This window comes from Rhea pennata, chromosome 9 (genome assembly GCF_028389875.1).
Source record: "Rhea pennata isolate bPtePen1 chromosome 9, bPtePen1.pri, whole genome shotgun sequence".
NCBI classification, from domain to species: domain Eukaryota; kingdom Metazoa; phylum Chordata; class Aves; order Rheiformes; family Rheidae; genus Rhea; species Rhea pennata.
In genome coordinates this window covers 28,463,233-28,479,545 of record NC_084671.1, presented here as the reverse complement: position 1 = coordinate 28,479,545, position 16,313 = coordinate 28,463,233, and the positions used below count along the sequence as shown (strand labels likewise).

Here is a 16,313-nt window from a genome sequence, read left to right as displayed (position 1 = left end):
AGTGAATTGGAGACAGAGCTCCTGCTACAGCTGGCAAACATGGCCACCTGACACAAAGAGCTGTTTGGGTTAAATGCACTCTGTTCCTCCAGAACCGTTCCCAGAGCAGCGTCGGAGGAGCTCATACTGACCAGCTGGCTCCTGCAGCCAGTCATCCGGTGTCCTGGCTAACTCACCAGAAATGTCATTTTGTGCCTATGAATGATCCTTGTGTGGCCTGAGTGGTCCAGGAGAACCATCCCTGATCACTGCAGGCACTGGCAGATTATTTTGGGGACTCTGGGGTCTCATTCTTCATGCTCGGATCCAGCCTGTCCAGGGCATGCGCCAAGGGGGTTCTACTCCCATGGTGGCTTTGTCTTAGGTGTTGAGGCAGGAGGATTGGAGGCTTTACATCATCAAGATTTCTTTGATTGCCAGGGAATGGCTCTGGCTCAGTGTCCCCTTGGCCTTGGCCCTGCAGCACCAGTGCACTAGATTGAAAGGAGAACCCCAGGGAAGTGCCCTGCCTTGAGCTCCTGGGACCCGTGTCAGAGTCCTGCAAGTCCACAGCAGCTGCAAGTTAGGTCTCTGGGAGTCTCGAGGCCCTCTTCTAATGTGATTTGAAGTCCCTTTGGCTGAGACCCCAGGCAGCAGCAAGCTCTGAAGACCTGTGGCTGGGTCCAACTGCTGATGGGAGAGTGGTGGCCACAGAGGGCAGAGCTCTCCTCTAGGAAAAGGCTGCTGGCCCAGGGTGTGGGGGGACACCTCCCAGGCAGAGCAAACCTCCTAGGGCTGGTGACGGGTGCACACTGAGCTGTTGGAAGGAACGGTTTGAATGCGTGTGTGTGGGGAGCCGCAGGCTTGGGAGGGTGACGTGTGTGAACGAGAACGAGGCCAGTTGTTATGGGCACCAGGAACACCAGGATGGGTTTGGGGCACTTGTGAGAACTGTGGGAGCATAGTGGAATGGGAGTTGGACCGTCTTTTCTTCCCTTTTCTTTGGGACCGCTGGGTTGCTCCTCCACTGAGGTGGCCTGTCCCAAGGCTGGCTATTTCACTGGGGAATTACAAAGCTCTGACTGTGAGATGGTACCCTGCAGTGCTCCCGGGGCAGCTGCTAGGCGAGGTGCAGCCCGCTGTCTCAGTGGAGTGGTGGGGCAGTGAGTATCTGGGCAGAGTAGCCAGGGTAGCATACAGATGTGAATGTCAAACCAGGAGATTATGTCACAGCCATGGGGACAACAAAATAAGGCCAAACAAGAGGCTGATGGCCTGGAAGCAGGAATGGTGAGGTGAGAAGAGCTCAGACTAGCAGAGCTGCTGTGCTTTTTGATGAGAAGTACGGGTGCTGTGAGTTAAATGGCTGAGATACATTGGCAAGCTCGTTCTTGGGAGTACTTTGATTTACATCAGCTGGCAATTTGGCCTGTTGGTCTTAGGTGCAGTCAGGTACTGACCTTCAGCATCTCTAGGGCATCTTGGCATGGAGAAACGTGCCTCTTGCTCTTCCCTTCCCATGTGAGACCATCAGAGTGGCAGGCACAGCTCTGGGGTGGCAAGAATATTCAGGGAAAAGGGAAGAGAAAGAAGTGGGAAGATGAGTGCTGTTTTTGCAAGTGCTTGTATCACCTGCATGCTCAGGAGGACTGTGTCTCAGGGCAACCCCAAAACTAAGCTGAGGGGCCGATACGTGCCATCTCTCTTCATCTCACTTGTGGTATTGTAGATGCTGCAGCAGGCTGGGCAGGGGCCTAGGACAGGGAGGAGGGTGGGAGGCTTCCAGCAGGACAAATGAAGGGCAATCCCCAAAGCCCTGTGCTTTGACCCTGCTAGGACTCTTGCACACTTTCGTTCCCAGCAGCCTCTAAGGACGTGAGATCCTGGACAGAGTGAGGGAGCTGGTGAAGCAGGGCCCATCTCACCCTCTTCCTGGGCTGCTTGTGCTCCCTGCTTTGCTACCCTACATCATTCAGCCTCCATTACCAAGAGCAGCCCTGGCTCTACCCTTCTTCTGAGTCTATGAAGCCTCCTAGATCCTCCAGAGCTGCTCTGGAGGAGAGTTGGGAAAGCCCCCAGCATTGCTGAAGGAGAAGTATTGCTGTGTGTGCATTAAGCCTGGTGCGTGATGCAGCCCAGGCTGTGGCTCTGCTTTCGCGCGCCACCTTCTGACCTGCTCCCAGACAGGATCAGCACCCTGCACGCTTACTGGAGGCAGTTGAGCAGGTCTTAACCCCAAAGGCAAGCTGCCAGGTGGGCTCAGCTCTCTTGCTTTGCCCCTAAAAACAAGGTGAAGACAAACTTCCAGGTCTAAGAGTCCCCCTCACCTTCTCCTCTGAAACTCAGCACGCTGTCTGCACTGTGCATCCATGCGGGAGCTCTCTGCATCCACGAGGCTTTGCTGTCGTGGCATGGCCGAGCGTCCGGGGAGGAGCTGAAGGGGTACAAGGGGCAAGTGCCCTAGGCCCTGGCTTCCTTGCTTCTCTCTGAAACCGCTGCTGCCGCTGCTGCCGCCCATTCAAGCCCACACTAACCATGTGATTGTTTTGTGTTTTTGCAGGCAGTTTCTTGATTCGGATATGCCTAGGTATTATTTGTTTCCATTGATTTTTTTTCCACTCCTCCTCTCTCCCCTCTCTCTTCCCCTCACCTCAGCACTTTCACTCCCTCCAAAGACAGCACTTTGATTTCTGGCTCTTCTGGCTCTCCATTCACCTCTTCCCTTTTCCCTCCCGCATCCCCAGGCACCTCTCTTTCACTCTGTCCCTTTTCCTTGGGTTTTGCTGTTTGACTGGATCGCGCGCTCTCTCTCTTGCTCTCTCTCTCTCTTGTTGGCCTGTGTCCCATTGCCTGGTTTTGGTTTTGTTCTTTCATTTGGACTTTGCTGCTCTCCTATCTTTCTGACATCCAGCAAAGAACATGCTGCCCCCATCGCCTCCTGCCCCTTCCTCAGCTCTGGCCCAGGAGCGCTTTGAGTAGCTGCAGGCTGGTACAGACCACATGGGTGGCAGGCAGGGGTTGGGGCGCTTTGGGAGGGATGGCTGTGATCTGGGAGCTGCAGAAAGGACCTGGGAACATCCTGGCCCTTCTGCATTCTTCTCCCCTTGCCCCTGCTTCAGGCGATTTGCTGGTGCCATGTCAGGTCATGTGGCTGCAGCTAGGGGCTTGGCTGCCACCACTTCCCTGTGCCCTGGTGCGCCCATGGAGAGCTGCTGGGCACCGCTGCACAGGCAGGAAGCTGGCTCTTGCTCACGCCTCGTTCACCAGCTGGGATGATTTGCATGGGGGCTTCCAAACTCAGAGGTGGTCCACTGCATGCTCTGAAGGTCTCCAGGCCGCTGAGGTCTTCCTGGGGGTCACCCTCAATCAGAGACTTTTCAGAACTGAACAAGTTCATGATGTATGCATCATCTGAAGGGCATGTTCAACCCTCACTCGGGCGCCCCTTGCCTCTTGAAGGTTTTGCTGGGCATCCGGGCCATCCCCTGCTGCGGAAGGGGCAATTTCCTCCCAGCTATGGCCACCTGGTGGCTCTTAGAAGAGATGGTGGCCAGCATCTTGCAGGAGAGGGCTGGAGGGGAGGCTGTGTGTGTATTGCTCTGTGTAGAAACTGTGCAGAGGCATGTGCGTGTGTGTGTGTGTGCATCTGTTGTGCGCACATCCCATGACAGGTGTAGGGGTTGTGTATACATATTGCTGTATATAAATGATTTATGTATGTAGGTTCAATATATACGTGATGTGTGTGCGTACACAAGTACGTGTAAAGACCACACCTACATTTGGGTAGCTAGTGGTACCATGGCAGAGCAGGGCGGTAGATGTCTGGGGAAGGGGATGTGTTGACTTAGCTGTGACCACAGTGGTGAGCCTGGTGTGCGGCTCGTGGGCAAGAGCCACCAGACCCAAATGCTGCTCCCAGCCTCCAAACGGCAGTGTCACTGGGACTTAGGGAAAGAGGGGGCTCCCACAGCCATCCCTCCTCGTGTGTATCCTGGTGGGGGGAGGGGAAGGATGTGGCAGCACATCTTCCCTGTCAGTTGCTACACTGCTGGGAACCAAATGTAGGAGAAGGGTAGAGAAACTGAAGCCAGGAAGATGGCTGTGGGCATGTTACAGGTGGTGGGAATCCAAGTGGCCAAGTAAGGCTGCTGCCAGATAGTGCCAGGGAAGACTGCTGGTGAGCTGGGTGAAACAGCATGGGAAGGAGCTGCACTGCAGTTCCCAGCTGCCGGGGTTGTGGTTTCACAGCGTACCCGGCAAGTACTGATGGCAGAGATGGGGTCTCATGAGTCCCACCAGGCTCTGTAGCTTTTTGATGCAGGAGACCATCCCCCCCTGCAGCATCTGGGGACTGTTTCAGGCTCCGGGCTGCACCAGGAGCCCCTGCAATTCCTAATGGAGTGACTGGGGAAGCTCGTGGCAGTGTCCCCATGCTGAGCAGGGATTAAGATGCTCAGCATCCCACCAGGGCAATGTGGCATGTGCCATCTCCTTGCGAGGCAGTGCTGCTGCCTGGGGCTCTTGAGCAATATGGATGTCCCAGGCACCTTTATTCACCCCCAGGCCTCTCCTCTGATGGGAAGAGATGCCTGAGGGCAGGGCTGAGCCTCCAGCGGGAGGTTGTGTCCTGCCAGGGCGCAGGAGGGAGCACAGACCGAGTCCCCGCAGCCCCACCGCAGCGGCGGCTCAGATGCACTCGGCTCGGGTTGAGGCAGGAGCGCATGGGCTCACCCTGGCGTTGCCTGCGGGCGAGGGACGGCGTGTAGAGCCAGCCGCACCGTGACTGCCAGTGAGCCCGCTTTCGCCGGCCTGACTTCCCCGGGGAATGCTGCTGAGATTCGGAGCTTCGAGCCGCCCGAAGTGAGGGCTGTGCCGAGCTGCTTGCCATGGTGGGGCCAGCGAGACAGGTTGGCAGAGCTGCTGGGCGCTTGCGTCGGAGGGCTGCCGGCCCCTTGGAGGGCTGGTTATTCAGCTAGCTTGGGGGCTACATTGGTGGAAGGCTGAGCTGGCCAGCTGATTCCCACCAAACCTATCCTGAAGACAGCCGCCCTTGTGGGGAGGATTTCATTGTCCTGGAAAAGGAAGAAGTCTGCTCTGGTAGTTGCCACCGCTGGAGGGGTCCCGTAGAAAGGGCAGAGTTAAGGTTATTGGGAGCACCTGAATCTGCAGCCTGGGTGCAGTTTGTGTTCAGGAGGAAACTGAGTCCCTGCTGCTTCGGGCAGCAGTCTTTGGCCATAAGGATGTGCTGTAAAATGAGGCTTTCAACTTCTCTAGCGTTAGCCTTAAATTTGCTCCCTCTTAGCTGTCAGGTGTACCGTGAGGAAGGGTCTGAGGCAGGGAGTTGCAGAGGATTTTCAGACAGCTGTGAAGCAGAAAAGGGGTATATCTTGGTATTGCTTTGCTGACCTTTCTAGTCTCTGGCGTGGGGGTCCAAAGCACCCATTTAGGCAGGAACAGCCTGGGGAAGAGAAAGCAAGTGATGTTGTAGGGCTTGATAGCTGGGTGGCAGGAGAAATACCCGCCTGCCTGGCCCTGCTGAGGAATTTCCCTCATTAATATCTCCTTCCCGTGAAGTCACCCACAACATGTTGCATTGAGCCATGAAATCACTGCTCCGCATTGACCATCTGATCTCTCTTGGTCCCTTTAATCAGCCCCACTCTGATAGTGCAGTGAAGTGGGGTTTGAGGTTGGGTTTGCGTCTCTCTGATGAATTTGGCCCTAAAGGGAAGGGAAGATGTGGGTTGTGAAGAAGGTGCATTATTTCCGCCTTCTCAGATTTAGATTCAGGCTTCGGTTTTCTTGCTGCTCTGCGAAACCGGCACTGCTGGTATTACGCAGATCTCCGTAATTCACTTGGCGTATTTGGGCCTGGGGGTATTTCCTTTTGTTTCCAAAATGTAGGCCCGGTGGAGATCACAGGGTCACGGCGGCTGTGCGGTTTGCCCGCGATGTGCCTTTCTGCTCCCAAGAGTTACTCAGGCGGCAGCTCTGACCTCCTGCGCGTTGCGCGGGGAGATGCGAACCTCCCCGGCTGCCAAACCCTGCCCTCGCTGCCGCCTCCGTTAGCCTCGTTAGCTCCTCGGGTTTTACGGCTTTTTCTGTGCCGTTTGGTTTCCAAGGTGCTGGTCACTCGCCTCCTGGTATCGGGAGGTGCGTGCGTGCCCCCCCCCCGGTGCGCAAGCCCCCGCGCGGCCGCCCTCCCTCGCAGCTGGGTGCCGTGCTGCCGCGGGGACGACGAAGCCGGGGACGGACGCAGGGGAGACGGGCTCCCGTGCCTGGTCCCGTCTCCGTGGCCCCGCTGCTCTCGGAGCGCTGTAGGGAGCGTCGCAGCAAGGCCCCGGATGGACAACGCTTTCTGACGTTTAATTTTTCTGTGTGTGTACGTGTGTGTGTTTGTCCTGGGTTGCCTTCCACTTATAGCATTTCATTCGGAAATGACACTAGGTATTTCTCGCGCACTTGCTCGGTCTGGTCCCTCCTGCTTTTCTCTCTTTCTCCTTTGCCTCGTTCCTTTGCTTTTTGCTCTTCCTCCCCCTACCCCTTATGCTCCTCGTTTCCTTCTCTTCTATCTTCCCTTTGGAGCTCTTTCTTCTCTAGTGGTCTGTGTCTTACAAGTGATCCTCTGTCTACTCCTTCTCATGTGGTTTTTGTGTATGCAACATGTTCTGAACCCGTGACTCTCTGTTCTTCAAACGCGGTGTCTCGAGTAGGGACGATCGCAGCTTATCAACAAGTGCAGTCAAACCTCCTTTGCCAAGAGCCTCCCCCTGCTCCCAGGCGTCACCCGACTCTGGAGCAGTCCCGGCTCTCACTAAAGAGCTGCTTGACCTTGTTGATGCTGCGTATCGGCGAGCTGTGGTGACGTGTCTGTGTTGAGATGTCGCTGAGCCATGGCTTTTTGAGGATGCTCACACGGGAGCTGGGGGAGGCCCGAGGAGGGCAGCTCTGGTTGCTTTTTGAGCATGGTTTTCCACAGTCCCTAGCTGAGACTTCAGGAGAGCTTCCGCAGGCTGGTTCAGGAGAAACCTCGGCAGCGGGAAGGGGAGCGAAGCCAGGGCTCAGGGAGGACTCCCGCGTGCTGGAACTGGAGCTGCCTCCTGCTCTCTCCAGCCTGTATTTCTTGCCCCCGAAAAGCAGAGTTGCTGCACTGCTCTGCGTGGCTGCGCCGTCCTTTATGGGACCCTGCAGACCCGAGCTCGTGCACAGCTCACCCCCCTCTTGCTGGCTGAGTGGGGCCAGGTCTCCTCGCCCCATCGCCCCTCCAGAAGTGGATGCAGAGGTGCTGCCCTCCTTGGCCAGGCCTGGGAGAGATGGAAGGGGCAGTCAGGAGAGTGAGCTCCCTTGGTTGGGACGGTGGTGGCCAGGGTGGCCGGGGCAGAGCAGGTAGGCTTGGGTCAGTGCCTAGGAAGACCCCTTAGGCTTGGCTGCCAAATTGCTCAGCTTAGGGTGGTTCCCGGGCCCTGCGCCCACCCACTGGGGCTCCTACACGACGGTGTCGGAGGGGGTGAGCTGAGGAGAACGATGCCTCGCTCGCCGGGGGGATGTTGACGGCGCTGGCCGCTGCGAGGAAGGGTCCCCCAGCGCTGCTCTCCCGGGGCTGGGCTGACAGCAGCCGCCCGTGCTGAGCATCCTCCCTCCTTTCTGTTCTGGCCATCGTCATCCGAATGGCGACAGCCACTCCTCGGGGGCCAGGAGGCACGTTGTGCTGTGGTCTGGGAGTGCTGGAGGGGTGGCAGCTAGCAACACCGCCACTGCAAGCTCCAGGAACACGCTCCCTCCTCTGCCCCACGGGATTTTGCTCCCTCTCTCCCGGCTTTCCGCTGTCTTGTCCTGCACCTCAACTGAGTACCCCTCTGCCAAATCTTCTCGACTCCTCTGCTCCCCGTGCAGTCCCTCCTCCTTTATCCCTCGAGCCGAGTCCCCAGTCGGTTGGCCATCTCGATGCCAGGCTTTGATCCTGGAGGACGCCGCATCCCCGCCCTGCTGCGCCTGTCCCAGGTTGGCTTTGCCTTGAGCCTGAGTCCTCGGGAGTGGCTGTCCCCATCTGTCCCCATGCGTGTGCATGTCCGTGTGTCCCTGCAGGCCTGCCGCAGTGCTGATGGGCGGGGGGGGGTAGGGGAGGTGGCATCTCCTTGTTCGCTTGCCTGGGTTGTGGGAGTTGTTTTAGCAGCTTTCTGCTTTTTCTTTGCAGGACTTTTTACCAGTTTGAAGCAGCGTGGGACAGCTCCATGCACAACTCTTTGCTACTCAACCGTGTCACTCCGTACCGAGAGAAAATCTACATCACTCTTTCCGCGTACATCGAGGCAAGGACCTCTGTGATTATAAGTCAGATGGGAGCTGGTATCACCCCTACAGTCAGGGGTGCAGCCAGGACGGGCACTGGTGTCAGTGGGGTGCAGTATTAGGCCTGCCAGCCTTGGAGTGCCTGCTCCTGGCTCCAGTCCCTTGGGGGGAACTGCAGAACCTGAACTCTGGTGGGTGCTGGGCTGAAGATGTATCTTGTAATCTGAAATTGGGGGGGGGGGTGTTTCCGATTCCAGCCCTGGAGCCACAGGGCTTTGAACAGCTGTCTCAAAAGATGTTTTTCTGGCAGCTCCCCTCTCCCTGAGGCCTCTCCCAGCTTGTTCTGCATCATGGCAGTGATCCCCGCAAGGCTTTCGTGTGGATCCAGATGCTACGTTGTGGTGCAGTAGTCGCTAGGGAAGGCCAAGCTGCCCTCACTCCCCTAGCAGTGGGTCTGGTTTGGCTTGGAGCAGATCCTTCCAGGCTGGTGGGATGTGCTATGCACGGAGCCCAGCACCAGGACAGAAACAGGAAGGTTTTATGCTGTATCACATGTGGTTGAGGCTCCAGTTCAGCTCCAGGCAGCCTTGGGAGTGGAAACTGCTGGGGACTGGATGAGGGGTCCCAGAAGAGAGAGGGCAGAATGGCAGGGTTTCCAAGCCCATGCATGCAACGAGGAGAAAGAGTTGGTTGTAGTCCATGGCAGAGGAGAGCCCTGGGTGTTGTTTAGTATTCAGTGAGCATCACCTCAAAGAGTCAGCGTGCATTTGAGAAAATGTCACTGCAGGTTGTTTTTGTCCCAATTCTGCTCTCAGCCATTAAAATGGTGAGGAGGGAGGCTTCCTCTGGGCCAGTTCTCTGGGCAGAATGATAGCTTGGCATGGCCCAGGAAAACGTTAAGTGAATGTTTTGTGCAGTGCCTGGCTTGCCTTTTGCTGATTCTACTTGTTAAGGAGGAAAGAAAGGCTTCTGCAGTTCTTTCTCATGCTGTCTGCCCACAGTCTAAACCCAGGCCCTGGGACCGAGGTACAGCTTTTCCCACGGATGTTTGGGTGCAGTGGACAGCCCATGGGGACAGTGGGTAGGGGAGGACATGACCGTAGCCGCCTTCGAACTGTCGCTGCCATTCTCCTTTCTCTCCACCCCACTGCAGATGGAGAACTGCACCCAGCCTGCGGTGATCACCAAAGATTTCTGCATGGTTTTCTACTCCCGAGATGCCAAGCTCCCTGCATCCCGCTCCATCCGCAACCTCTTTGGCAGCGGGAGCCTGCGGGCCTCAGAGAGGTACTGTGATCGTCCTGCCTTTTTGTAGAGGAGAAGGAAAAAGAGGTGCTGTGAGCATCCAGGGGGACCAGAGTTGTCCCTAGGGCTTCTCAGCAGTGTGAGCAAAATAGACTGGGGCCTGGGGAAGGGGCCAAGCCGGGCTCGCCCCTCCTGCTGCTTTCACCAGCTGGACACATGCTTTCTCCTGGAGGCTGAAGGCCAGCTGAAGTGTTTAGCTGTTTGAACTCTCCAGAATTCCCCTGCATCCTCAGTTTAGAGTTTCTTGTCACTTAGTAAAGGGAGCTGGACAGGTCCCCAGCACAAGAGCTGCTGTGTAACAGCCAGAGCTGGCTGGGAAGGCTTCCCTTCGCACAAAAAAGAGGCTAAAGAGTGCCTTCTGGTGAAAAGGGCGTGGGTCTTTTCTCTCTTTTGATGATTTCTTATTGTAATAATTTCAAAAAGGAAAGTGAAGTTTCCTTTTAAACTCAAAAAGGCATGGGAGTATGTGTGGGGTTTTTTTTTTTCTTCTGTTTGCGCAAAACTCTGGAGATTTGCAACAAAAAGAGACTCTTCTCTTTTGGCACAAACATCTTTTTGCCTCCAAAGCCCAAGGAAGAAGAAGGAAAGGAGGTGCATTTCAAGGGGTTTTTCTCTTGCTCATGGGGAGTTCAGGGGTGCATTCCTGGCTCCTGGGAAGCCCGGCTGGGCCCCACCATGGGGCTGGCTCCCTTCCTTGTACATCTGGGAGAGGAAAGGCATCTTGCTCCGGTCTAGCTCCAAGGCCCTGCAGAGCCATTCCCCTGCATGTGTAACATCTTGTCCCCTTTTGCTTGCAGCAATCGCGTGACGGGAGTCTATGAGCTGAGCCTCTGCCGCGTGGCCGATGCAGGCAGTCCAGGTGGGTGCTGTGTTTCTGCCCTCATGTTTGCTGTGGGGACCCGAGGCTCACGATGGGAGCTGCCCCTCGAGGAGCAGTGCCCGAGTTGAAGGCTCTCTCTCTCCAGCTGTGCTTCTCTCTTGTCAGGCATGCAGAGACGGCGCCGGCGCGTGCTGGACACCTCTGTGGCTTATGTGCGGGGAGAGGAGAACCTGGCTGGCTGGCGGCCACGCAGTGACAGCCTCATCCTTGACCATCAGTGGGAACTGGAGAAACTCAGCCTCCTGCAAGAAGTAAGAGTCTGGCCTAGAAATGCCCTTAGGGACATTTCTAGAATGCAGTCCAAAAGTGCAGTTCCTAGGCTGAGACAGTGTAATCTGCAGCTCACCCCTTGCCCTGTGGATGCCAAGTGAGCACATGAGATTCCCCACCTGGGTGTCTCAGCCCTTCCTGTTTTAAGATTGTAGCAGGAGATGAGAGCAGGACTATGCTGTCCCTCTTGCTCTCCTGTGCAGTGGTGTTAGCTGGGCCCCAGCAGGCTTGAAGTTAATGAGCAGCCAAGTTAATGGAGCTTGAGAAGCATGTTCCCCAAAAGGATGCCCTGACACTGGGCTGAAGGAGCCTGTGGGAGGATGGGACTGTCGCTGAGTGAGGCTGTCTGCATCCAGGTGGAGAAGACAAGGCACTACCTGCTCCTGCGTGAGAAGCTAGAGACAACCCAGCGGCTGGGCCTGGAGAGCCTGTCCCCGTGCTCTAGCGAGGACTCAGAGTCCCGCAGCACCTCCTGCGTCTCCTCGCCGCTCTCAGCCGATGGGGCCCCGGAGAGCAGGACCTCTCCCCCCGAAACCCCCAGCGAGAGGCAGAAGGAACTGGCCGTGAAGGTAATTTCTCACAGCAGAGCCCACAGAGAGGCTGGCAGCCTTAGGGTGTGCGGGGCAAAGCCAAGCGGAGGTTCCCAGGAGGGCTGGGAAGCAGCAGGGGATTGTGGCAGGAGAAAGCCCAGGGGAAGCGGGAAATGGGTTGGCTGAGCGCTGCCTGGACCTGGACGACTCAGCGACGGTGACGTGGCAGCGAAGGCCGAGGGACAGAAGGAGGTGTGTGCCTGACCCTTTGGCCTCCTCTTCTCTTCACAGTGCTTGCGTCTGCTCACGCACACTTTCAACAGAGAGTACAGCCACAGCCACGTCTGCATCAGTGCCAGCGAGAGCAAGGTACAGCTGGTGTGGCGTGGCCACCTTCCCTGGGGCCAGTAAGGGCTGCGAGCGTGCTGTTCTTTGGGATCTGCAGGGGCTGGGAGGGATGCCTGGGCCCATCGGGGGACAGCGGTTGTGCGTAGACTGGGAGGGCGCTGCAGCACAAGCGTGGCAGAGGGCACAGTGTGGGGCTGCCCTGCACAGCCAGCATGTGGGATGGGAGCTGTCCCTGCTCCTGTGTGGTGGCACTGTGGATGGTGGAGCTGTCACCCTCCACTTGCTCTGATATTCCTAGAGCTCAGGACCATGCCAAGAGAGCACTGCACGGCTCTCCAGATCGTGGGTTAGAGGGAGGTCTCATCCCTCCCAGTACAAGCAGGTGCTTGTTCATTTTCCTGCCCCAGCCTGAGCAGTGCCTGGGCAGAGAGACTCCAGTCTGCACATCTGCTCCTCCACAGCTGTCCGAAATGTCTGTGACCCTCATGAGAGACCCTTCCATGCCAGCCCTTGGTGTCACCACCCTCACCCCCTCCTCTACCTGCCCATCATTGGTGGAAGGACGCTACAATGCCATGGAGGTCAGGTAAGAAGGTGGCCAGGAGGTTGGGTTGATTGGGTTGACTCTTGGAAGTCTACCGAGCAGGGCAGCTATATGGCTCGGACATGGTCCTGGCTGATGGGTGCCCCCCCACCGGCCTTCCCTCTTCCTACAATGCCCAGCCTCTCCTTTCCTCCCAGAACTCCGCAGGTCTCCTCCAGGGCAGAGAGTCCTGAACTAGAGCCTCCAGTGGAAGGGGAGCAGAAGAAATCCCCAGCCTGCCGACCTGAGGAAGAGAAGGAGCCCCAGCGTCTGTTGGTGCCTGACATTCAGGAGATCCGTGTCAGGTAGGAATTGCTGGGGCAGCCAGATCGAGTGTTGGCTGAGGAGGGGCAAGGCAGCAGCATCTGGCAGGGGACGAGGAGAAGCGCCCTACCGTTGCTGCATCCTTGCGGTACTCGCTCCAGCTGGAGCATCCGAGTCCCACCCTGAGCATGGCCCCTCTCCCCCTTTGCAGTCCCATTGTCTCCAAGAAGGGCTACTTGCACTTCCTGGAACCCCACACCAATGGCTGGGTGAAGCGCTTTGTGGTGGTGAGGCGCCCTTACGTCTACATCTACAACTCGGACAAGGACTCTGTTGAGAGGGCCATCCTCAACCTGTCCAAGGCACAAGTGGAATACAGTGAGGACCAGCAGGCCATGCTCAAGGTAGGCACAGGGTGCCTGCTCTGAGCACAGGGAGCAAACCCTGCCCCAGCATCTCCCTGGGCAAGGGACTCATCCCAGGCTTTCCCCCTGCAGACCCCGAACACATTTGCAGTGTGCACGGAGCACCGAGGCATCCTGCTGCAGGCGAGCAGCGACAAGGACATGCACGACTGGCTCTATGCGTTCAACCCTCTCCTGGCTGGATCCATAAGGTGACGAGGACGGATGGGGGGAAAGGGGTGCACGGCAATCGTTTACACGAGAGCTAGGCTGGCCTTGGGGCAGAGGTGTTTGCAGCTGCTGTAGCCAGGGCTCTGCAGCCCAGCCCTTGCCCCTTGAGGGATCCTTCTCATACATCAGGCTCTTCAATGGGTAGAAACAAGACTGGACAATGAGCAGAAAATATATGTGCCCAGCTGTCCATACCACAGTATCTGTTGATGTTAGGGCTCTCAACTTAGTGGTTTTCTGATAAGATGTCCTGTTCCCAGTCCCTTTCCCAGCCTAGAGGCTCGAGGCTGTGCTCACTCACCTGTGTTAGTATCCTTAGCCAAGCCTTGAGCAGCACTGAAGAGGGGAAGGCCCATCCTTGAGCCCTCGGGGGTGTGTCGAGCCTGGGTTTAGCAGCACTGGGCTGGAGAGAGTTGAAATCATCACTTGAGTTGAATGTGTGGTCTACAGGAAGTATCTGTGCTGCTGCAGCATTCTGCAGGAGCCCAGGAAAACGGTGGCCTCGCATTCTCCCTGCCCTTGGTCCCTGGCGCAGTCCCCTTGAGGACTGCTGTCTTTCACAGCCAGGCAGAGGAAAGCACCTCCAAGCACAGCTGTGCTCTCAGCAGACAAAGTCTGGACTGCTTTAATTTTGGTTTTAGTTCTGCCTCCTTACGTTACAGGGGATCATTCCTCCTCGCTTAAACACTTGAATTTAGAGCCAGGTCATGCCTGATACAGTGCTGTGCTGAGCTCGAAGAGACATCTGTTTGTAGCAGCAGGGACACTGATCCATGATTGGTTTTGCACATCATCTTTGCAACAGCAGGATTAGGGGCAGAGAAATAAATGCATAGAAACATTTAGGCCCTGGGTAAAGAAACCCATTAACCCACCATCCCTCTAGCTCTGGCTGGATTCAAGCATCAGCCTCCATCCAGGACGATAATCTCTGGAGGACCTCAGAGCTCCCTTTCTTTATCTCTGACTACCTTTGTCTCTTGGTTTCCAAATCAGATCCAAGCTGTCCAGAAGGAGAACAGCCCAGATGAGAATCTAACCTGAAAAACACCCTCCACCTCATCCATCTGCCAACAGGATCAAGATTGCTGATTCTGTCCCAAGAGTCCCCATGTTAACGTCCGATCTCTCACACCATCTGCTGCCCCAGCTGTCTGCTCCATGGAAGGATCTGTCTCGATTTACACCTTCACGGGGGAAACTCATTTCTGTTTGTAGCTGCAAAAGCCTGGTCCCGCCTGGGCAGGATTTCTTGGCTGCATGTGATCTTCTGCTCATCCCCTCATGGGTGACCTTCATGTCACACCATCTGTAACACTCCAGAGAGGTTCCTTTTGGAGGGGAGGGAGCGAAGAGGGTAGTTTTGGTTAAAAGCTGGTCTTTGATCTACAGAGGTAAGAATGTTGGAGAGTTCAGAGGTGGGAAATCAGGAGGAATTGCTTCCGCGTGAAGGGAAAGTGATAGTTTAGTTATGGGGATTTCCTAACTTATTCATGTTTCTACAAAAGATGGCAGGGTGAAATCAGGTGCCAGTAGTTTAAGATTATATTTATAAAGTATTTATTTCTATTTACTTCATAGAATCCCATAAATTGGGTCCTTGCCCCTGAACAACGCCTCCCCTGGGCAGGGGAGAGCCTTGGCGGTAGGCTGGTGTGAAGGCCATCCTGGGCCCTCTCTCAGAGACACCATCCCTGGGAGAGGTGGCGAACCGTGGAGGGCCCGTACCCCCACGGTGCAGATGTGCCTAGTGACTGCAGAGCTATCGCCCCTGCTCCCCATCCTTTCCCCCAACCCTCTGCTTTGCCCTCCAGAGCTTAAACTACTTTTCCCTTGAGCCGTGACGGGACACTGCACTGTCTTCCCAAACGAGGCAATTCCTACCTGCCCCATCTACCTCTGGAGGGGGGATCTGTGCCGTTTAGGATGGCCAGAGCACCCACACTCACACAGACAAGTCAACCCCCATGGGGCACCCTGCCCTGTGGGAGAGTTGCATGTCGGTGGGGGTGTGCAGCATGTACGTGCGCGTGTGTGTGCTGAGGGTGAGTGTGGTTTGGCTTCTTTTCTGCCCAGTGCCTGAAATCCAGTCCTGCTGTGCTCAGTGATTGCAGCCAGATGAGTGCTGGAGGGCCAGGGCCTAGGTTGGCTCTCGCAGAGCTATGGCTGGGAGACAGGGCAGGGCCCTGACCCCACTTCTCCTTGCTTTGGGAAAAGGAGGTTGAAATGCTGGTGCTGGGGACAGCTCTGCCGGTCAGCTTGCAAAGGGGTGTTGTTCCAGCCCTGAGGAGAGGCAGCTGCATGTGGGCTCTCACTGTTGCCAGCAAAGAACCCAAAGCAAGTGAGCCATCCCTGCCATCTTGTCCTGGGCTGGGCCTGGGAACCCTGGAGCACTTTTCCCCCTTTACTGCAGGACGCATACCTGTTCATCGGGGCTGCCTGGGGTCCTCAGGCCATAGCCTGCTGCCAGTTGGCTGGGGATGCCGAGGGAGAGGCTGGGACTGTCCCATCTCTGCAGACAATGACAGGGAGCACATAGGTTTGGGTGGCTGTTTTCAAAGCTAGATGGGAAGGTTCCCTGGGAGCTGGGATTTGGAACAGCCATCTCAACCCAGGTGGCTCCTCACTGCCCTTTTCTGAAAGGGCTTTTATATCCCTTCTCTTTCTTGCAGGAAGAATAGGCTTGAAGCAGATTGAATGGGCAGTGGAGAGAATGGTGTGGGTCTTTGGGGTGAGGACAGTGGGGAGGAGAAAGAGATTGTGGCTTCTTTTTACTTTTATAGCTGACATTTTCTTAACTCTCTTCCCGTTCCAAAAGTGAACGCCCACCTTCTTCCCCACTCCGTCTCTGTAGATGACTTAATCTGCTGCTGTAGAATAGCTGGGCTAGCGTGGGAGACCTTCCCACAGCAGAGATGGCTTCACTAATAAGGTCTTCTCCTCCCTAGCAAAGACCTCACCCACCTGATGACCTGGCTGTCACATTTCTCACGTCCCTCCAGCAGCAGCTCTCTTTGTGTTGTTTGTCAGTTGTTTGGCCGATTAGGGGATGCTTTCCTTCAGGCTCCCTGAGCAGTTGGTTGTGTCCCGTGCAACTCCAGGCAGGAACGCGGGCATTCTTCTCCGCACGTCTCCTGGGTCCTTTATAGGGCCCCGCTTTGCTGTCACGCATTCACAGCTGACCTTAATTTGCACAGCACGGCTGCGCCTTGGTTCTCTGTGGCACG

The 16,313-nt window shown here is 56.3% G+C and overlaps 1 protein-coding gene across 17 annotated transcripts in view; it reads left to right on the top strand.

Moving 5' to 3' along the window:
- Positions 1–14,241, top strand: part of KIF1A (kinesin family member 1A) — a 56,822-nt gene extending 42,581 nt beyond the window's left edge. For 7 of the 17 annotated variants that reach the window (XM_062583192.1, XM_062583179.1, XM_062583185.1 and 4 more), the window contains 11 exons: positions 8,177–8,291; positions 9,425–9,558; positions 10,374–10,435; positions 10,562–10,707; positions 11,083–11,295; positions 11,548–11,625; positions 12,066–12,190; positions 12,346–12,492; positions 12,663–12,855; positions 12,949–13,067; positions 14,083–14,241. In XM_062583192.1, the coding sequence (XP_062439176.1) occupies positions 8,177–8,291; positions 9,425–9,558; positions 10,374–10,435; positions 10,562–10,707; positions 11,083–11,295; positions 11,548–11,625; positions 12,066–12,190; positions 12,346–12,492; positions 12,663–12,855; positions 12,949–13,067; positions 14,083–14,125 (1,375 nt within the window). In that variant the 3' untranslated portion in view covers positions 14,126–14,241. Of the gene's footprint in view, positions 1–2,539; positions 2,567–6,405; positions 6,430–8,176; positions 8,292–9,424; positions 9,559–10,373; positions 10,436–10,561; positions 10,708–11,082; positions 11,296–11,547; positions 11,626–12,065; positions 12,191–12,345; positions 12,493–12,662; positions 12,856–12,948; positions 13,068–14,082 lie in introns of all 17 variants that reach the window. The other 10 variants (XM_062583191.1, XM_062583180.1, XM_062583178.1 and 7 more) reach the window with 3 other exon arrangements.
- The last annotated feature ends 2,072 nt before the right edge of the window (positions 14,242–16,313 follow it).